Raw genomic sequence first — 22,108 nt, forward strand, 5'->3', positions numbered from 1 at the left:
GTACCCGTTGTACAGATGAGGAAACTGAGGCAAACAGAGGCTAAATGACTTGCCCAGGGTCACACAGCTAGTAAGTGTCTGAGGCTGGATTTGGACTCCGGTCCTCCTGACTCCTGACCCAGCACTCTATCCACTGTGTCACCTAGCTGCCTTCTGCTGATAAAACCGTATCTATTTCTGATGATGAACAATAGGACGGGGACTTCTACAGTAAGAACTTTTCCCCCCAGGTCTTCGGTGCTTATGGTAATCTCCACAAGGGCAGCCCCCCTCCCCCCTCCACCCCCATGAGGACTGGAAGCAGGGCCAGTAGTCTTGGAATTAACCGCCTGTGGGCAGAAGCTGGCCAGCAGTTGGTGGTGGCGGCCGGTGTTGAGGTTAGATTGCTTCTTCTTCTCTTACTGTTGATGGTGGGGGCCAGTCGGGAAGCAGAATTTTTTTTCCCAAGTTCTTCTTTCCTTTATTTAAATAACGGAGGAATTAGCCTTGGCACAGCAGAGGGAAGCAGAGGCTCCCAAGACAGTGAGGTCTGGGGAGGTGGGGCAGAGTTGGGCAGTGGTTAGGGCTGGGATCAGTACCCCTGGGTTCCCCTTGCCCTCGTGGGCAGGCCCATTCTCACTACCACAAAGATTAAGGAGGAGAGACAATGAATAAAAACTCTTGTCTCTCTCCAAAATAAATCCTAGGGAGAGATGAAAGGGGAGTAGAGCCAGCTTCATCCAGAGCCAAGGTTTGGGTACACAAGCCAAAGAATGGGGATAAATAGGTGAGGAGGGGGAGAATGTTATGGGGCCCGAAGGCATTGTTTTCAGCACCTGCAGCTGCATTAGCCGCAGCTGTGGGTTTGGAGAAGGCACCAGCTGCAAACTCCTGCTGGGCCTTCTGAAAACTGGCGCCTATGTGGCGGTCCAGGGCATGGATCTGCTTAAGCATCACCGTGCCCAGTATAGCAATACCAGTGAAGAACAAGGTGACTGGTAGCATGAGGACGGCCACAGTTACGCTGATCTTCAGCACCCTCGGGACTGAGATCCAGCCTCTGAATCCTGTTGAGGGGATGCCGATAGCTGCCAGCACATACATCATGTTCTGGAAGAAGAAAATGAAGAAGAAAACAGAAATAGAATGAACTGTCACTCCCGAAAGCCTTGTTCATGAGGCAGTACCAGCAGACAAAGGAGCAGGGTGTGAAGACTATGACCCAGAGGATGGAGAACCCCAAACCAGAGACACTGGAAATAGGGATCACACAGAAAGGGGCCAGGCAGGCAAGGAAGTTCAGGAGAAGGGGGAAGGTACTGCCTAACCAGAGGTAGTACATAGTAGACACTGTCTTCTGGAACTCCTGGGGAATTTCCATGGAGATGTCATGTAAGAAGCAGGGTCGAACAGGGCACAATGAAGGCAAGGGGTGTCAAGTGGCAGAACCCCCAGGTTGAGCCAATCCCACTCCTCTGCCTTCTTCCCTCTCCTGCCTTTTCAAAAGTTCTGCTGTGGCTGCTACAGCTGAAGCCTGAGCATCATAGGAGCCATAATCTTGGGTTCTGTGGGGTTGAATTTTCTGGAAGGCAGCTGATGGGGCTGGGCTGTTGGCAGAGGCCACGGGGCAGGTGGTTCATAGGATGGCAGTGACTCACAGTTCTCAAAGGGGTTGTAGACATCAAGCATGGCATACTGGGGGCTGGGTTGGTGCTAGGTGATGACTGTCTGGGTTTGGTGAATACGTTCCCATTATTCCTGCTCTGGATCATGTCAGGTCTGGCCTTGGCCTTGGCTTCAGCCCGAGCCTCTTAGGAAGTCACTGCTGTTCCGCGGGGTCTTGGGTTTAGGGCCCTAAGCTGTCTCCTTTGAAATCTGGGGGAAGGTGGTGGTCAAGGTTATAGTGGCAGTTTAATTTGCCCAGAAGGTTATGCCTTCTGTCTCTCCCTTAGGTGCTTTGCTGCTTCTATGAAGCTGGCTTGCCCCAGCAATATTATCATGATTATTATTATAAAAATATTATACTACTATTTTGACTTTTTAAAAATGATAAGATTCCTTGGAAGATATAATTATAACCTTGTTTGATTACTCTCTACTCATTATTAGCGAACAAGACATAAAATAAGGATACATAAGCTTGCCAAAGGTGTTTGACACCATCATGAAGGAAATCCAACTCAGAGTCCAAGTCAAAAAGGTGTATCCTATGAATGGTGAAACTGCAAGATACTATTGTTTACAGATAACACTAGGCTGATTGCATCAGGTCTGAGTTGTACAGAGTCTTCTAATCAGATCCATAATCACTCAAAGATTTCACTTTCATTATCCATCCCCGAAGAACCAAGTGGATGAAGATGCATCTTATCCAGATTGTGCCCTGCAGGTGGACTGACAACCTATGCAGCCAGTTTCACCAGAATGCAGGGTATAACTTCTTGTGATGCAGCAAATGAACAATGATTTGGGCCCAAAGCTGAACCAGAGGAGGAAAGAGGGGACATTGTGAAGTTCTTTGAATGACCCTTTTCTTGGAAACAAAGATTCATTTTTATTGCCAACACTCTTTTGATAATGGTGAATGGTGGTGAGTCATAGAACACTACAGTCTCTGAGCAACTGACATGGAGTGCAGCTAGGTGATGCAGTGGATAGAGCATCAAGCCTGGAGACAGGGTAGACCTGAGTTCAGATCTGGCCTCAGACACGTACAAGCTGTGTGACTCTGGGTAAATCCCTTAACCTCTGTTTGCCTCAGTTTCCTCCCCTGTAAAAAAATGGATGATATTATTATCTACACCTACCTCCCAGTGTTGTTGTGAGGATCAAATGAGATAATATGTGTAAAGTGCGTAGCACAGTGCTTGGCACATGGTAGGTGCTATAAAAATGTTAGCTAATATTATTATCATAATAGATCATGAAAAAGGCAATGGGCAACTACATGGTAAGTAAAAATAGCTAACAGCTAAGATTTATATAGCACTTCTAGTTTACAAAGTGCAATATCTGCCACACCACCTAGCTGTCTCATATGATATGAGCAGGCAGTATCATTGCAAACAAGGAATGACACAGGAGAAGAGGCATCATCAAAGAAATATCCCATCCAAAGAAAAGACAGGATGATGATCATGTGGTCAGAAGGAAAAATAACCAATAATTAGCCCGCATGTTCAGCTGGTGTCCTCATGATATCAAGAGAATTAGAAGAAAGCATCTACTATATTGGGTAGACCCTTTAAAGTGAATTTATGGGAGGGCATAAGTAAGAACTGAATTTGATGGGCAGAAAGGATGGTTTGCCACCTGCAATGTTGGGAGGAATAGCCAAATTGATAAGACTACAGTACCAATGGAAGATTAGAGTATCGATAAGCTGTAGAATGTCCAGAGGAGAGTGACCAGAACGGTGAGAACCTTGAAGCCATGCTGTGTGAGGGACACACTAGCTGTTCTCAAGCACTTGAACTGATAACATGTGGAAGAGAAACTAGACTTGCTCTATTTGGTCCCAGAAGTCATCATTTCTGGAAATCTTTCTCCCTTCTCTCATTCCTTGCAACAAATATATATGTACTTATGTGTGTATATATATATATACACACACATATGTGTGTGTGTATATGTACATGCATATTTATATATGTGTATATATGTATATAAATAAAAAAGGGGGAAAGGCAGTATAGCAAAACTAAACCAACTCACTGATTATGTCTGACAATGTATGTGATATTCCACATCCCTGTGAGGAGAAGGCGTACCCACCTCTACAAAGGAAGAACAGAATTGCATTTTTTTCTCAACTCTTCTCCAGGGCCAAACTGAGTCATCAGAATTACAAAACACTTGGTTTCTCCATTTTGTTCTTTCTGTTTACACTGGTTTAGTCTTTGTGCATAATGTTTTCCTGACTCTACCTGTTTCTCTATGTATCTGTTCATATGGCCTTCCACAGATCTCTGAATTTTTTATATTACTCACTTCTTAATACATAGTCATGTTCCATTATGCTCAAGCACAATAATTTGGCCATTGGCCAATCAACAAGCACCTGCTTTGTTTCCAGTTCTTTGCTATTATATAAAGTGCTATGAATATTTTAGGGTACATGGGACCTTTCAATTTGTATTTCCTTGAGGTTTTTACCTAGTGGTAAATGAGTGCTCTAAGTCAGTGTGTGCGTGCATTGGGCGGTGAGGGGGAATGGACATTGTAGACATTTTTTAAAAATATAATTACAAATTGCTTTCTAGAACGACTGGACCAATTCACAGCTACATGAACTATTAGTTGGTGCTATACTATATTAGTGGGCCTATCTTCCCACAGCCCTTCTAAAAGTGATTATTGCCATCTTTTGTAATACTTGACAATTTGTCGGCTGTGAGGTGAAACCTCGGGATTGTTTTGACTTGCACTTCTCTAACTATTATCTATTTGGAGCAATTTTTCATGTATTCGTCAATGGTTTTCAATTCTTCTTTTGAAATTATTTGTTTATCTCCTTTGGCCACTCGTACATTAGGGAATGGCTTTTAGTGATATGTATTTGCACTAATTTCCTCTACACCTTGAATATTAGAACCTCACCAGAAATAATAGAAGTATTTGATGGTTTCCCTTCTTATCTTAGCTGCACTGATTTTGTTTGTGCAAAATTTTCAATTTCCTATTTTATCTATCTTATCATTTGTGATCTCTATCTCTAGATCACTGTCTTGTCATGGCAGGTGGGCTTGCATAGCTCAATGAAACTATGAGCTATGCTGTGCAGGGTTACCCAAGATGGACAGATCAGAGTAGAGAGTTCTGACAAAAGGTGATTCACTAGAGAAGGAAATGGCAAACCACTCCAGTGTCTTTGCCAAGAAAATCCCATGGACATAATTAAAATGCATGACCTCATAACACGGGCCTCTCAGGTTGAGGGCTTGGTGTGCTATGGTCCAAGGGGTCACAAAGAATCAGCAGCAGCAGCAACAACAATCCTTTGTTCGCTTAAGAATTTTATAGGGATATTTTTTCAGTATCAGTTGGATTCTAAAACAAAATGGGAACAATGGTCCTTTCCCAACCTGAAATTCTTCAATTCTAATTGAGGGCAACTGGGAGTTCCCTTACTATCTTTCTACTTATATCCTGGATCTGAAGTCAGATTTGTCAGATCTGTGTGTTTGAATCCCAGCTCTGCCCTACTTACTCCTCCTGTGACCTTGGGCAAATCACTTGACCTCCTTGGGCCTCAGAAAAAAGAGTGGATTAGATTTGACTACCTCTAAGGTCTAGACCAACTCTAAATCTAAGATCTGGGGGTTGAATTCTCTATGGTTCTCTAATCTCTAAGAGATTATCCTCTCTGGCAGAGAGAACAAGCAAAAAGATGAGCCATTTCCACTGCCCCTAGCCACTCTTAAGAGCCTTCCAGTCTACCACATGATCTTCTCCATCTAAAAGCTCATTTTGGTGCCTTTCTTATTTGCTGCCAGGCTTAACTCATCCTGAGCTTCAGCTCCCCTGACCCTATTCATAAAAGAACCACTACCATCTGGTAGTCCTCCATCACCTATATTCAGCTTTTGCAAATCTAAGTTGGTCTATGAATTTCCTGGGCAACCTTTTTAGTCTCTTTAGACAACTCCCAGAAGCTGACACTCATTCCAATAAACTGTTTTAGCCACCCTGAGACTCAGTTTCCTCTGCTTAACAAAATGAAGGATTGGTGTTAGATAGGTGGTCTAACATCCCTTCCAGCTAGCTATCCATCTCTGATTCTACAAGTCTTAGTCACTGCTTTAATATCTCAACTCAGTTGATGCCCTCCCCTGCCTCACTCATAAGGCTGAACCCTAAATCTGGCCCTGGGGTGCCCTGACCTCGGCTTCAGGCCAATGACTGTGAAAGGCTGGGAGGGGTAGAAAGCCCAGGTTTCAGGCAGGGATTAAGGGAGGAGGCCTTAGGCAGAGCTTTAGCACTCGACTCCCTCACAGGTCCCTTTCACCAGGTATAGCCCACAGCCCAGTTACATCCTCCACACCCAGGGCAGACAGGTGGAAAGCATCAGCTGTGCCCCTGGAATGTTCCAATTTCAGGGAGGTGGAAAATGAGATTGTATGCCTGCTTGGGAGGGGAGTGTCTTGGAGGGCCGAAGCTTGTCAAATAAAGGTATGGCCCATTGAGTAAGACCCAGCTAGACAATGGACTATAAATCCCTGCCCCTCCCCAGATCCCTACTAAGGCCCTAACAGGCCCAGAAACAGGGGGAAGAGGGTACCCTATAAAGGTCCTTTTACCCCATGAAAGTGAAGGTACAGAATATTCATCTTACAGGCAGCCCGTCAGGCAACAAACATTTATTAAAGCCTACTGTGTGAAGTACTGTACTAAGCAATGGGATACAGATAAAGGCCCACAAGCTTTAGATATAGAGAAAGAAAGGGGAACCAGGCTGGTATCTAGGGAGAGCCTTGGGGGCCCTGGGCCAGCAGATAAAGGGACCTTCTGTAAGAGACCTGAGGACCCTTGAAGTGACTGTCTTGACTCCCAGATTTGTTTCTTAAAGGAATCATCTGCCAGCCCAGGATACTAACTGCTGTCTTATTTACTCTCTCCCTGCCCATCCTAGTACTTTTTTGTCAGATGCCATCTCTTGGTGTACTTCCTCTTCTTCTAGAAAGCTTTCCCTAATAACTACCCACCAAGGTCCAAGCCAACCCAATCCCTCTAAGACAGGGGTTCTTAATTTTTTAGGTGTCATGGACCCCTTGGGCAGTCTGATGAAGCCTATGGACTTTTTGTCAGAATAGTGTTTTAAAATAATTGAAAGAAATGCTAAATATCACTGAGAGGTCAGTGAAAATAAATTTGTCATTTTTTTTCTATCCAAATCCACAGACCCCCTGAAATCCTTCCATGGACCCCTTGAATCCCTACTCTAATGCTAATCAGCCAAACACACTGCAACATTTTCTAGTTAAATCCTTTTTTCCTGTATCTGTGTTCGTGCCTTGTGTGACTCCTAAATAGGCAGGAGGCTCCCTGATGACAAGAATCCTCTTTGAGTCTGTCCTTCTGGGATAGCCTTCCTCCATCCCCAAAGCCAACTCCATCACCGGCTCCCAGAGTCAACCCTAGCATGTGGTTTGAAGTAGGAGAGAGAGGCCAGAGATAGAGTGAAATGGAAACAGAAGATAGGAAGCCAATTGATCAACAAGAATTTATTCTTCACCTATTATGTGCCAAGCACTGTGTCAGGTGCCAAGGATATAGAGACAGGATTACAAACCATCAAAGGGGGAAACATACATACAAAGATATATACAAAGTACACCTGGGACAGATCACCCAGGATACCTTGGTGCCTGGAATGTTAAACAAGAAAACAAAAAAATCCTCGCAGGATCACAGAGCTCACAGTGAGAGGTCAACAGTCTAACCCCCTCATCTGGTCACACAGTAATAAGCATCAGAGGCAGGGTTTGAACCCAGGTCTTCCAGTCACTGAGTCCAAGGTTGTTTTTTGTTTGTTTCCCTGATACCAGCCACCTTATCCTGGTATTCCCTCGATAGAAAAGAAACTCAGAAGAACTGAATGAAAGAGCTGGAAGGGATCTCCAAAGCTATCTAGACCAAGTGCCTGGCTGAGAATTCCCTCTACAGTATCCCTGACCAGTGGGCATTCATCCCCTGCTTGAAGACTCCCAGTGAAGGGGAACCTACCACTTCTTGAGACAGTATGTTCTTCCTGGGCCTTGTGGGCAGGGACCACTCTATTTCTGCCTTTGTGTGCTAGGAACCTATACAGTAGTTCATACAAAGTAGCTCTTAATAAATCATTACTGAATTCTCTTGAGACAGAACAACTTTAGGAATGCAGCTACTTAGACGAGGTAAGTGGTCACCATTCTGGCAGGATGCCAAGCCCAAAGGGACTGGCCCCTAGCCTCTAGCCCAGCCCAACTCTTGAGCAGCCCCATGAATAAAAAGAGAGATAGAGGAAAGGAAAGAGGGAGGTCCTTGAAATTAGATGAGGCTAATCCTCTTAGAGAACAGGTTTCTCTACTCTCTTCCTCCTCCCCTATCCCTGGTTAAGCCAAAATTATAGGTGCCTGGAAGACACTGGGCACAACCAAGGAGACCATGTGGGCATCAAGGCTAGCACTCTTGGCTGTGACTACTGCTGCATTCGGGGAGCTTGGTGAGATGGATGGGGGTGGGGGCTGGGAAGGGGAGAGGGGAGAATGAGGAGGGCTCAAAAGCATACGGGAGGCCAAGGATGGGAGTCCAGAAGAGGTTTAAAGGAAAGATTCTTCTCATTCACAAGGCCTTCCCCAACAAGACCTGGGTAAGTGAAGAAAATGAGGGAGAGAGAGAGAGAGAGAGAGAGAGAGAGAGAGAGAGAGAGAGAGAGAGAGAGAGAGAGAGAGAGAGAGAGAGAGGGAGAGAGAGAGGGGGGGGAGAGAGAGAGAGAGAAAGAGAGAGAGAGAGAGAGAGAGAGAGAGAGAGAAAGAGAGAGAGAGAGAGAGGGAGGGAGGGAGAGAGAAAGGAGAGAGGAGGAAGGGGAGGGAGAGACAGAGAGAGAGAGAGACAGACAGAGAGAGACAGAGAGAGAGAGACAGAGAGAGAGAGAGAGAGACAGAGAGAGAGAGAGAGAGAGAGGGAGAGAGAGACAGAGACAGAGAGAGAGAGAGAGACAGAGAGACAGAGAGAGAGAGAGAGAGAGAGAGAGAGGGAGGGAGGGAGGGAGGGAGAGAGAGAGAGAGAGAGAGAGAGAGAGAGAGAGAGAGAGAGAGAGAGAGAGAGAGTAGTATGAGGAATTTACTCCCTATACCTGCTATTCTCTCTCCCTGCCAGCACTCAGGATGACCTTAGCCCACCTGTTTCATAGAGACAGAGATGGGGTTGCAGGAAAACCTGGGGAGGAGACCTACAAGAGGCAAATGGATAAGAGATAGTTATAAAAATGGAGCTACAGAGAGATACGGACCTAGAGCAATGGAAGTATAAGAAGATGAAATGGGGGCAAGAATGGAAGAGGAAGGGGGAGAGGGAGGAAAAGACTGTGTAGTGCCCTGTGCCTCCTATCAGATGGAGATATAAAAGGATAAAGAAAGACGGAGATAGATCTACAGTTACTGAGAGCTAAGAGTTTATGCTAGACACAGAGAAAGATGGGGAGGTACGGAGGATCACGAGAATCACAGTCTGAATGAGGGGGAGCGGCGTGAGATGAGGTGAAAGGTAGGTTGAGGTCGGACTAGGGAGGGGCTAATGAATTTTAACTTTAGCCCATAAGGCACTAGGGAGTTATTGAAGGTATTTGAGAAGAAGAGAGTGACTAGTAGTGTACACGATGGCTTGGAGGGGAGAAGGTAGGGAGTCTGGTCGGGACAACAGTCCGATAGTTCAGGTGAGAGGTGACAAAGAAGCCTAGGTGGTAGAAGTTGGAGTGGAGAACATGAGACAGTCACCAGATACTGCAGATGTAGAATCAGCAAAGCCGACATTGACCCGGACAGTGAAGGAGATTCAAAGATGAGTCCGAGGTCCCTCTCGCTGCCTCTGACTCACTGTGTGGCCAAAGGCGAGTCCTTCTCCCTACTGAGCCTCCGTTTTCTCATCTGTAAAATGGAGTTGCATTAGTTCCCTCAAAGATCCCTGCTAAGTCTAACTATCTGCATCAGAGAGATGAGGAGAGAAGGGAGGAGAGTTAGGACTGGGGCCAGAACTAAAAAATATTCCCTCTTTCACTGGAAAAAAAGGGGTCAACGAGAGAGAGTAGTGACTTACGAAGGCCACACATGGGGTAGGCAGGACATCTGGCTGGGTCTCCATGAGATGCCTGTGCTTGTTGGTTGGTTAGAAGAGATGTACTGAGGTTGGATCAAGTTTCAAGGAGGTAAGGGGAGGGAATGTATGGAGAGAAGGGTACAGGCATTAATGGAATATTACCTTCAACCTGTTTATACAACACGCCTCCACTTCAGAGTCCTTGCCCCCAAAGACAAAGGAGAGCTGTCCCATTTCCCTCCTCCTACAACTCCCCCGCCCTTCTCCTGACCCTCACCCCAACTCCAGCATCCAGGAGCCCTTGGGTTTTCGAGGGTTGTTGGGAGGGGTCTTAGAAAGCATCTGGCTTCACACCTTCCCCCTCCCCATTTGATGCAGGGGAATTCCTAGACTCAGAGAGATGAAAGGACCCACCCCCAGATGACAGAATGAGCCAGTGACAGAACCAGCACTAGAACCCAGGGCCCTTGATTCCCAGTCTGGACACAACAGAATGTTGGCTGGGGGTCCCTTCCACCTGATGGGTGGCTCCCAGAGATCGGGGGCAGTGGGGGGGGGGAGTGCTCTCACAGCATAAGAGCCACGTCACCCTCCAAAGTCGGGGAAATTTCTGGGGGAGGGGTCTTATCTTTACCCCACTCCCTTCCCCCCTTGGATCAGAGGCTCCCTGTGGGCAGAGAACATATCATCCCCATCAGGCTTGGGACTGAGAGGAAGATCCATAGGGTTGAGAAGCCACTGCCTGACCGGCCTTCTTCCTTCTCCCGAGTAGCCTGGGCCCTGAAATGTTACAGCTGCCCGCAGCCCACCAACGTCTCTGAGTGCAACACCATTACAGACTGCGCCCCCGATGAGATCATGTGCAAGACGACGATGTACTCCCTGGAGGACGGTGAGGGGAGAGGTCGGGTTCCAAGGGTTCCAGGAGGGGAGCCTCACACGACATACCCGGGGCAAAGCCAGCAAAGCAATGCAGGAAGGAAAATTTCCATAGAGTAATTTCAGCTCTCCCATGAAGGTCAATGGGGTTAGTAGAGAGAAACCTGGACCTGGACTCAGAGCATGCGATTTGAAATCCCGGCCTCGCCATTTTACTAGCTGTGTGCTTTGTTTTCTTTTTCCTTTTATTTTTTGGAGGCAACAGGGATTAAGTGACTTGCCCAGCTAAGAAGTATCTGAGGCTGGATTTGAACTCAAGTCCTCCTAACTCCAAGGCCAGTGCTCTGTCCACTGTACCACCTAGCTGTCCTCTTGGGTCCTCAATTTCCTCACCCATAAAATGGGAACTCAACAACTCTTTATTAAGTGTTCATAATGGATTACCTGTGCTAGGATTCTAGTTCTATTCCTTACTACCCATGTGACTTTGGGCAAGTCCTTTCATCTCCTGGGCCTCAGTTTCCCCATCTGTAAAATGCAAAGATTACACCAAATGGTCTTTAAAAATCCCTTTCCAGTTCTAAATCCTATGACCCTAAAAAAAAATCTAGTCTCTGCCATCAGGCTTACTAGAGGCTGTGGGTTGCAGGGGATAAGATGAGGGGAAGTCACAAAGAAAGAAGAGAGAGAACGAAAAACAAAAATAAGGATGGTATCACAACCTCTCTGGGCCTCAGTTTCATGATATCATAGGCTTAGAGCTGGGACCTTTAAGTGGACCAGCGCCTTCACTTTACAGGTGAGGAACAGAGGCTCAGAGAGAAACGTGCCCAAGGTCACACTGGAAGTAAATGATGGAGCCAGGACCTGAATCCGGGTCCTCAGACACCAAATCCAGCACCCTTTCCATGGGGTGATACGGTCAAAATGATGGCATTGGACTGCCCGGCTTCTAAGGTCCCTTCTTACTAAATCTGTGATCCTATGACTATAGAAAGGAACCCCGGGCAGAAAAGAAACACAGGATGCTGGGGAAGTCTAAGGGTGGAGAAATACCTTCCCTCAGGGGGAGGGTTCAGGCAAGTCTTCCTGAGAGATGGTGTCACTGAAGGAAGATGTTAACAGGCAGTGATAAAGAGATATATCTAGGAATGAGTGGAAATGGGAGAGGAGAGGAAAAGATGAGGAAACAGCTAATAATTACAGTTCTGCTATAAGATAGAGTGCATGACCAGGATTAAATGTGAAATAAAACCAGTTGGAGACAGAATTCAGTCTTAAATGCCAAGATGAATAATTTTTAGTTTATCCTCCAGGTCATAGGGAGCCACAGAAGGTTATTGAGCAATTTCACTACTACCTTCAGTTAGAAAACGGGAATCTATTAATAGTGCTTATACTATCTAGCTACACATTAAAAAGCCTATATATAAGCCTGTTATTCAAATTTTTTTTTATCTCAGGACCCCACTACACTGTTAAATTTTTTTGAGAATCTCCCAAAGAGCTTTTGTTTACATGGGTTATATCTATGAATATTGACTGACTTTATAATTAAAATATCTTAGCATTGTTATGAAAGTACCTTTGACCTCACAGATAGAATGCCAAGCCTGGCGTAGGAAGACCAAAAGGGGATCCCCAGGGGTCCCAAGCCCATACCTGGAGAATTGGTAGTCCAGTCCAACTCTGCTATTTTCCAGAGATGGGAAACAAACAATCAGAGAGGAGGAGAGACTTATTTACCTCACAAAGTTCTCGTGAGGAATATACTTTTTAAAATTTAAAGGCATAGAAATAAATTCTTCTCATCATAGACTTCTATTATAAAATTTTAAATGAATTTTCATTTTTTTAAAATTCCCAATCCAACGAGCTAAATGGGGAGTGGGCTGGTGGCCAAAAGGGAGGAGATGCCAGCTTTAAACATAATTACTACTGATAACTCACCATGTTGAGACCACTTGGGAGTTTAGGTGTTTGAAGAACTACCACCCATGTTTTAAAGAGGAAACTGAAACTCAGAGAGAGGAAACTTGCCCAGGATCACGCAGCTAGTAAGGGTCAAGGTCAGGATCTGAACCCAGGTCTATTGTTTCTAAGCCTTCCATTTTCAAGGCCATTCTCCCATGGAGTTACTAATACACCCAGGGACCAAGCCCCACTACAACTCAAATACTTTCAAGTTATTCAATTAAATATTAGTGTTATAGGTAAGGAGAGCAGGATTTGGGGTCCAAGGACCTGGGTTTGAATACAGGCTTTGCTACTTACTATATGTTTGACCCTGGGCAAGTCAGTTGCTTCCTCAAGCCTCAGTTTCCTTATTTGTAAAATGAGGGGTTTGGACTAGCCAACCTCTAAGGCCCCTTTTCAGCTCTAAATCCTATAAGATTATTTGAGTAAAAGAGCAATTAGGTGGCACAGTGGACAGGCCTGAAGTCAGGAAGACCTGAGTTCAAATTCAGCCACAGATACTTATTAGCTGTGTGATCCTGGACAAGTCACTTCGCCCTGTTTGCCTCAGTTTTCTCACCTGTAAAATTAGCTGGAGAAGGAAATGGCAAACCACTTCAGTATCTCTGCCAAGAAAACCCTAAGAGGGGTCATAAAAAGTCAGACATGACTGAGCAACATTTGAATAAAAAGACATCACTAATTTTACCATGGGAAGTCAAAGGGAATGTTCAGCTCACTAGACAGAAGTTCGTTTTCCCTTCCCCTTTGTTGGAACTATACCCATTCCATCCCAGAATTCTTGGAGAACACTCAAGACCACCCGATCATTGTGGGTAGAAGGAAATCCAGTCGTGACTGGGTCTCGTCATGCTTAGTCAGGGATGATTTCCTGGAGGAGGGGGATTTGGGAGCTGGAGTTTGGTGGTCAGAGGCTTGTGTTAGCAGAGGGGAATATATCAGGGGAGGGGACTTGCTGTTTGGGCTGGGGGCCCTCCTGACTTGTTCATTATTCTCTGGCCCCCAATCGCAGTGTACCCGTTCTTGGGAGATGCCACAGTCACAAAGACATGTGCCCGGAAGTGCGTGCCCTCGGATGTGGATGGCATCGGTCTGACTCGGCCTGTCTCGTGCTGTAACCAAGACCTATGCAACACGGGAGGAGCCGCAGCCCTGGGGAGCTTTGGGGGTGTGGTCTTCACCCTCCTCTTCTTCACCTTCCTCCTCCTGTACACTAGAATCTAGAGGGACAAGGCTGGACAAGTGGTACCCTGCCCCTCTTTCCTATTCTTACTGTTCCCCTCTGGTTTCCTTTTCAGTGTCCAGAGGTGTGATACCTCCCGACCCTAGCTCTTCTGTCTTTATGTTGTAGATTGTGGGAGAAAAAGGTATCACCAGCCTGGGGGCAAAGTGGAACTTCTGCCCTCAAGAATCCCTGGTCTGAGAAGGAGACCCAACCCCGTCCCTCAGGGAGCACTGGGCTGAGCCACGTAGATGCAGTCCTGGTCTCCTTTCCTCGCTTTCTATCACTGCTCTCAGCCTCAGCTGGCACATCTATAAAATGGAGATTATAGCACCTACCTCACAGGGTTGTTATAAGGATCAACTGCGATAAGACATGTAAAGCACTTGCAAATTATAAACTGGTATATAAATCTTAATGTTAGTTATTATTGTTACTACTATTCTTATTAATCTCCACTCGGTCTCTTTTTTCTCTCTTCCTATCCCCTTTCTGTTTCTCACTGTCTCCTTTGTGTCAGTCTCCTCTCTCTCTCTCTCTGTCTCCCATTGTCTCTCTCATTCTGTCTTTCATTCTCATTAATTCTCTCTCATTCTCTTTCTCATTCTCTCTTGTTCCCTCATTCAGCACCGACCATTCTGGGTTTAAATAAATTTGAATTATGAGAATTCTACTTTACATTAAGAATTCTGAAAGAAACCCACATTCCCCCTCCCCAAAAAAAAAAACCACCAGTGTTAACTTTACTGTACAATCTTATTCTCTCTGTGTCTGTCTCTCTGTCTCTCTCTCTCTTCACCTCCACCTCACCCTCCCTCACTCCACTCCTGTTACTCCACTGGTCTTTCTCTGGCCTCCCAACCCTGCCTCCCAAATAAAAACTCCTCCAAGTAAAAGAAGAATAATGGAAGCACAGAGACATCACTAGGCCGTGGTCACCTTCAATAGGAGCCCCAGGAGGGGAGACCTTTGTGAGCTCCAACTACACTGGTCATCCACCCTCTCCTGTCCATGTCTGTGTTTGCCCCACCCCTTCCCCTAGCCCCACACATGACTGAGGCCTGTGTTTCCTCCTGCTGCTCTTGCTTCTCTGTATCTGGCCCCCCACATGTCATTGACTCATGTTCAGGCCTTCTCCCTCTACCTGCATGTGGCCCCCTTCCTGCTCCCTCCCTCCTTTCCTCAGGCCCTGGCAAATTCGAATTAAGTATTTACCATAGAGGTCTGCTGAATGGTCCACTTAGGTAAAGCAAGGATTGTCTAAACATATGTCAGTTATGTTTAGTCTATTCCAATGAGGAGGTGGCTTAGACCTGGGTTCCAGTCCCACCTCTGCCTCTTATTGACCCCCTGAATCCTTGGACAAGTGCCTTTCCTTATCTGGGTTTCACTTTCCTCATCTGTAAATGAGAAAGCTGGATTCCATGCTCTCTAAGAGCCCCTAGGCCTGATCCCTGCTGCTCCTCCAGAATTGCCAATCCCCAGGCAGACACCAGGGCCAGTGGGTGAGCAGAGGAATCCAGCGGACCTGGTCTTTAGCTGATGTTTTCCCAGTGGTGTATCTGATGCTTCCTGTCCCACCTCTGACCCTCTAAGAGGTGTAATGTGGCCACACATCTCCCAGACCCCAGAAGTCACACAAATTTATCCTGAGCCTATAACCCCTCTCTGCCCCCACCTCTTTACACACACACACACACTCACTCTCTCTCTCTCTCTCTCTCTCTCTCTCTCTCTCTCTCTCTCTCTCTCCCTCCCACCCCACTCCTGCTCATCCCCTTTGAACACTGCATTGGCATTGTACTGGTCCACAAGCTGCCCTTACCCCATGTTCTCCTCTACCCCTTTAGCTCTCCCCCATGATCACAGAGCTACCCAGACCCACTACCTGCTCTGCTGCCCTTCACCTCACATTTTTCTGCCCATGTATCCTCACCTGTCCCAACCAGTTCTCCCCAGTGCCATGCAGAAGCTGGCCCAGCTTGACCTGGCAGTCTCCTGCCCCGCTGCACACCAACGGCTCACGCCCATGCATCGGGAAGAGAGCTGTGCCTGGGGGGCTCAGCCCTCCAACTGTACTGTACCTATGTGACCCTGAGCCAGTCACTTTGGGCCTCAGTTTCCTTCTCTGTAAAATGAAAAGGGTGGGATTAGACAACTGCTTTAGTCCATTCTGGCCCTCAATGAATGATCCTAGCAGACCAGAAAGTATATATATACTCTTTCACCCTTTTTCCCCAATAATTCCCAATCGCACCCTGCCCCTCCTCCCCCCTCCCCGCACCAACACTCCCCACCCGCACCCCTCCCTGCTCCTAGCGCTCCCGCACCTCATCCCTTCTGCCTTCTTGGGCCCCCTCTATCACCACCTCTGCCCCCCCGCCCAACACCCCCTTCCTCCGAGGCTTCTCCACGCCTGACTGCTCTTCTTACCTCTCTGCGCTCCCGGCACCCTCCTCCGCGCTCGAGCCCCGCCCAGCCCACACCCCTCTGGGCAACTACTTACCTGCGCTCTCCCCCGAACCCACCCAAGCTTCCCAGGTCATCGCGCTCGCCCTCCCCTCCTGTCCCACCAGCCCCTCGTTCCCCAAGACTTGTGCCTCTGGACTTTCTGCCCTCCCATCCGGCAGGCTTCCCCTCTGCCCCGACAGTACCCTCAGGACACCCCCGCCCCCTCCCCGAGCTTCCCTGTGCACTATGCCCAGGTCAGTCCTGGCCGTCCTCCTGCTGGCTGCGACCGCTCTGCCCCTAGGTGAGTAGGACCCCTAGGGCCTCAGCAAGGAGATGGGGGGGCGGGGCGGGCACCACGAGTGCCTGGGAGCCCTTAGAAAGTCCACCTGATCCTCTCCAGCTGTGTGCCAGCTCCAGGGAGGTGGGGAGGGAGGGGGTCTCTAAGAGCCTGGGCGACCCCGGGCTTCCTAAGATCCCGGCACCGACCTGCCGAAGGGCGGAGTGGGGTGGGGTGGGGAGATGACCCCCTGGGCTGGAGCAGCTTAGTTCCCACTGTCTGGTGTTCTCCAAAACGTCGGGGGCGGGGGGGGGGGCGTTTGTTTGTTTCTTTGTTTTCAGGAAAGACTTTCTAACAATCGGCGCTATCCCATGGTGGAGAAGGCTGTCTGTGTGGAAAGGCACTGGGGGATAAGCAGACTGGTGGAGAGGGGGTAGGGGTGCGGGGTCCGGCGGGGGGGGGGGGGGTCTGAAAGTTCTCCTAGGAGTGATCTGCACCCTGCTGTCCCCTCAGCAGTACTGGGGTTCTTGGGGCCCAAGATTCTCAGCTTCCGTGATTCCAAGAGCCTCAGAATCAGCCATTCTATCCCCAGCTTAGACCGCCCTCTCCCCTTTCCACTAGGTTGCCAGGAGCTGAGTAGAGAAGAAAGGGACAACAGTCCTTCAAGGTGACTTCTCATTAGGGGAAGAATTCACTGTATTAAAATATGAGTATTAAACCTTCCTTGGCAGCGTCCTAAATGGGATGGGGAGCCTTCGCTGGTTTCCTCCAGCCCTGACCTTCCTGCCACCCAAGCATGTCCAGACCCTGGTCGTAAATGTGTAACAAATATGCAGCTTACATATTCTTTAATATTTTAATTGCTCTGTCTAAAGATTGTCTCCTCTGTGTTATCCTCATTCCGGATGGAAGCCCCTTCAGTCCCTAAGGAATAGATCACAGTATAGATGGACAGCAGAAAGTGACCCCTAGAGTTCAGGCAATCCAATCACTTACCCTACAAATTAATTTGTTGTTTAGCAGGATTCCTTTGTTAACACGATCAAAAACTTTTCCCACTTGGGGGCCGGGACAGGGACAGTGTGATGGCATGTACTGACCCATCCACATTCACAGTAGTGATTCAGAGCAAGTTTGTATGTGTGGTTATTTTAAAAAGCACAATCCTTAATGGGGGGGGGGGATAGGGGAGTAGGGCAGGGGAACAGGGACAGGTTGCCAAATGTTGGTATAAAGACTCAATGTCCTTCTGGGGTGGGGTTGGTTTTAGACCCATTACCATCTAAGGAAAAGATTAGATTCATCTGTGATCTGATACCTTCATCTAAGACCCTCACCCCCTTAGGACTAACCCTGGGAACTCTCCTACTTATTACTTTCTTGAGGTCCTTGGAGTTGAAATAAAGACCCCCAGTCTTAGGAATCAGTACACCTCAGTAATCTCTAAGGTGCCTTCCAGTTCAGACATTCTGTGCTCTAGGTCTCCTTCCAGCTCTAACACTCTACGTTCTAAGGCTCCTTCTAACTCTGACATTCAGTGTTCCAAACCTCCTTCTCATTGATATTCTAAACTATGTCTTAAGTGAGAACCCTTCTAGCTTTATTATTCTGTGTTCTAAGGCACTTCCACCTCTAATTTTTATGTTCTAAAGCCCCTTCCAACTCAGATGTTCAATGTTCTTTGTTCTAAGGTGTTTCTCAGATCTAGTGTTCTAATACATATCTTCCATCCCTTACAGATTATGTTAAGAGTTCTTAATCTTTTTAGAATCCTCAATTTCTTTGGCAGCCCAGTGAAATGTATGGACTCCTCAGGATAAAGCTTTTAAATTCATAAAATACAGAGGATTAATAAGAATGGCTTGTCCCACAACAACACACAGGCATGAGTCACAAAGCCACATTGGAACCCAGGTCTTTGAATTCCAAGCCCAGGACTGCTTCTGCTGTATCACATAGTCTTTTGTGAGTTCTCCTGTCAGACCTGGAGGGGGTAAACTCTCTTCACATATGCAGGGGCATCAGTAGAGGTCTGCCGTTGGACCCCTAAGTTGGTAGTGTGAAGTCCCTGGTTAGGCCTGGACAACAAGACTTGAGCCCCTGTTCTCCTAAGGACACCTCCTGCCCCAAGCCATGTTTCTATCCCTGGGCCATGGGATCAAAGTGCCCCTTGTTTCTAAGGAATTGCAGTATAGCCATTGGCCTTCCTCCAGCTGGGATTCTAGGGAACATCAGGCCCAGAACAGGACAGGAAGGGAAAAACCAGGACTAGGAATGGACTCCTGGCCAAAGCCTTCCTAGTCTCCACGCCCTGTTTACCAAGACTTGAGCAAAGCACCCAAACACTCATGGGAACTCAGCAATTCCTGGGCAGAACAGCTAAGCCTGTGATTACCAAGTGCTATCTCTGGCACATACCTAGGAGCGGCTTGGTAGCTCAGTGGATAGTGTATACTGGGCCTGGAGTCAAGAAGACCTGCGTTCAAATCTGACCCCAGATACTTATTAGCTAAGTGAACCTGGGCAAGTCACTTAACTTCCGTTTGCCTTAATCCTTCTCCAGTGAGAAGGAAATGGCAAATTACTCCAGTCTCTTTGGAGTATGGCCATTATGGTCCACAGAGTCATGAAGCGTTGGGCATGACTGAACAAAAACAGCAAAGTCCCTGGCATGTACCCAGGCTTTCTTTAACCATTACTTCCGTCTTCTCTGTTTATCCCACTCCTTTTTGGGACAAGACCAGTACTGGGTGGTATACAGTACAGAGAGTGCCAGACTTGGAGTCAGGAAGACTTGATGAGTTCAAATTTTGCCTCAGATGCTTATTGGTGTGTGACCCTGGGAAAGTCACTTACCTTCCTTCAGCTTCAGTTTCCTCACGGGTCAGTGGTGATGATAATGGCACCTACCTCCCGGGGCTGTGGTGAACATAAAATGAGGTCATATTTTTAAAGTTAGTGCAAACCTCAGGGGTAGCTGGGTGGCACAGCAGATAGAGTGCCAGGCCTGGCATCAGGAAGACTCATCGTTGTGAGCTCAAATCTGGCCTCAGACACTTACTAGCTGTGTGACCCTGGACAAGTCTTTTGACCCTGTTTGCCTCAGTTTCCTCATCCATAAAATGCACTGGAGAAGGAATGGCAAAACGCTAGGATTTTTGCCAAGAAAACCCCCAAAATGGGGTCACAAAGAGTCTGATACAACTGAAAAAAAAACTTTAGAGCCCTCTATAAATGCTGTTTCTATTACTGACACTCCTTCACCCAGCGAAGTTCTGGATAAGTCATAGAGGGAGCACTGAGAGGTTAAATGATTTTACCCAAGGCCGCATCATTAAGATGTGTCAGAGGGAGAATTTGAATTCAGGTCTTCCAGACTCCAAGGCCAACTCTATCCATTACCCGTTACCATATCTGTCCATGATCATACTGCCTTCGATCCTATCCCTCCTTAAATAATAATAGTTATTGTATAGAGCTTTGATATATAGAAAGTGCTTTCTCTACAGCCTTATGAGGGAGATGGTACAGGCATTATGGTCATTTTGCAGATAAGGATACAGGCTCGGAGAGACTTGTTACCTCTAGTTACGTGGCTGTTAACTAGTAAAGCTGGTGCTGGAACCCAGGTCTCATGATTCTGTCACCTCCTTCAGAAAGCCTTCCCAGACCGCACCAATGCAGGTCAAGTGTGTCCTTTTCCCTGCTGACTCCCTGAACCTGAGGACTCTGAGGTATCATAATCAGTCTTCCTGGGTGATCTTTTTTCCACAGCCAGATCAGGAACTCTTGGAAGGTTCGGCTCATGTTTCTTCTTCCTTGTCTCATCCCCATATCTTGCTGAGCAAAGGACCCAGCACAGTGGGAAATGCTAATTACTTAAATTTTGAATGAATGAGAGGCCGTGTGGGGAAGGGGAAAGACCCCTAGCCTAGGTCTCAGAAGGTGAGGACAAATCCTGGGTCAGCCGGTGACTTAATGTGTGACTATGGACCGGTCACTTCCTCCCTCTGTGATATGATTCCCATATTCAATCCTGGATGCCAGATTTTAGGACAGCTCCTGACCAGCTTAATTCCATTTAGTAAAGGTCAAGCCAGGGTAATGAAAGGAAGAGACCATGTCAAGGGAGGCTCAGTTGAAATAGGAATGTTTACCTTGGAGAAGTGAAGACTTGGGCATGAGAGCTGACCACAGATATCTGAAGGACTGTCATAGGACAGAGAGATTAAATTTGTTCAGACGACAGGATGAGGGCCAATGGGATGAAATTACAGGTGGGAACTTTTGGTTCAATGGGAGGAAAAACTTTCTAATAATTAAAGCTGACCCACAGAATAGATTGGGAGCGGGAGAGAGGGGGGGAAGGGGGGGAGGGAGGGAAAGAGAGAGACAGAGAGAGACAGAGAGAGATAGAGAGAGACAGAGAGAGAGTGGTCCTCCTCACTGGAAGGTAAACTCCTCATAACAGGGACTATTTCATTTATTATTTTTGTATGCTTAGTACATAATCCAGAGCCTGGCATTTTATTTGTGGTTGTTCAGTTGTTTTTCGGCTGTGTCCCACTCTCCATGACCCTATTTGGGATTTTCTTGGCAAAGATCCTGGAGTGGTTTGCCATTTCCTTCTCCAGCTCATTTTACAGATGAGGAAACTGAGGCAAACAGGGTGAAGTGACTCGCCCTGAGTCACACAGCTGGTAAGTGTCTGAGGCCAGATTTGAATTAGTGAACACCAATCTTCCTATTCCAAGCCCAGTGCTCTATCCACTGTGCCATCTAGCTAACTCTTGTGGCAATTTATAGGTGCTTAATAAATGCTTGCTAATCGATTGACTGACTGATTGAAGCTAAAGCTCTGTGACATGGTGTAGTTAAAGGATTACAGAAAGGATTCTTGCACAGGGATTGGTTCGCATGTTTCTCAACATCTCTCCCTGGAAGTTAACACAACTGCTGTTCTTTTCAATGTGTTTTAGGAATCCAGAGAAGGGAAAGCATAGAGATAAGAATGCCCAGTGTAGTATATGCATTCATCAAATGTATACGGGATGCATGTTTTTAAAAACCCTCTAAAGTAGACCTTTTCTTCATTGTTAAAAGAAGAAGCATCCTTGGCTTTCTCATGTTGTGATATCTTTTTAATATAGCTCTTAGCATGAGAACTAGAAGGGGTAGGCTGGAACTAACTGGGACTGATTGTTAAATTTTGAGTAGGAGCATTTACACCTCAGGAATTGGCAAAGCTGGAAATCATCCCTTGATTTGCTGTTGAATTGGTTATCTACCAGGGGTGGAGAACCTGTGACCTCGAGGCCACATGTAGCCCTCTAGGTCCCCAAGTGTGGCCTTTCGACTGAGTCCAAGTTTTACAGAACAAATCCTTTTATTAAGGGGATTTGTTTTGTGAAGTTTCCATTCAGTCAAAGGGCCGCACTTGAGGACCTAGAGGGCCACATGTGGCCCCGAGGCCGCAGGTCCCCCACTGCTGGTTCTAGACTTAAGAAGTTGATGGAAAAAAAATGTTA

The 22,108-nt window shown here is 46.9% G+C and overlaps 1 protein-coding gene and 1 pseudogene across 1 annotated transcript; one reads left to right on the forward strand and one right to left on the reverse strand.

Moving 5' to 3' along the window:
• Positions 1-630: 630 nt before the first annotated feature.
• LOC118833894 lies at positions 631-1,751 on the reverse strand (annotated as a pseudogene).
• A 6,373-nt stretch (positions 1,752-8,124) lies between these two features.
• On the forward strand, positions 8,125-13,854 carry LOC118842665 (ly6/PLAUR domain-containing protein 2-like). The gene is made up of 3 exons (XM_036750067.1): positions 8,125-8,182; positions 10,547-10,666; positions 13,643-13,854. Exons 1-3 carry the CDS (start codon positions 8,125-8,127, stop codon positions 13,852-13,854), a joined length of 390 nt encoding a protein of 129 aa, XP_036605962.1.
• Positions 13,855-22,108: the final 8,254 nt, after the last annotated feature.

Source organism: Trichosurus vulpecula, chromosome 1 (genome assembly GCF_011100635.1).
Source record: "Trichosurus vulpecula isolate mTriVul1 chromosome 1, mTriVul1.pri, whole genome shotgun sequence".
Taxonomy (NCBI): Eukaryota; Metazoa; Chordata; class Mammalia; order Diprotodontia; family Phalangeridae; genus Trichosurus; species Trichosurus vulpecula.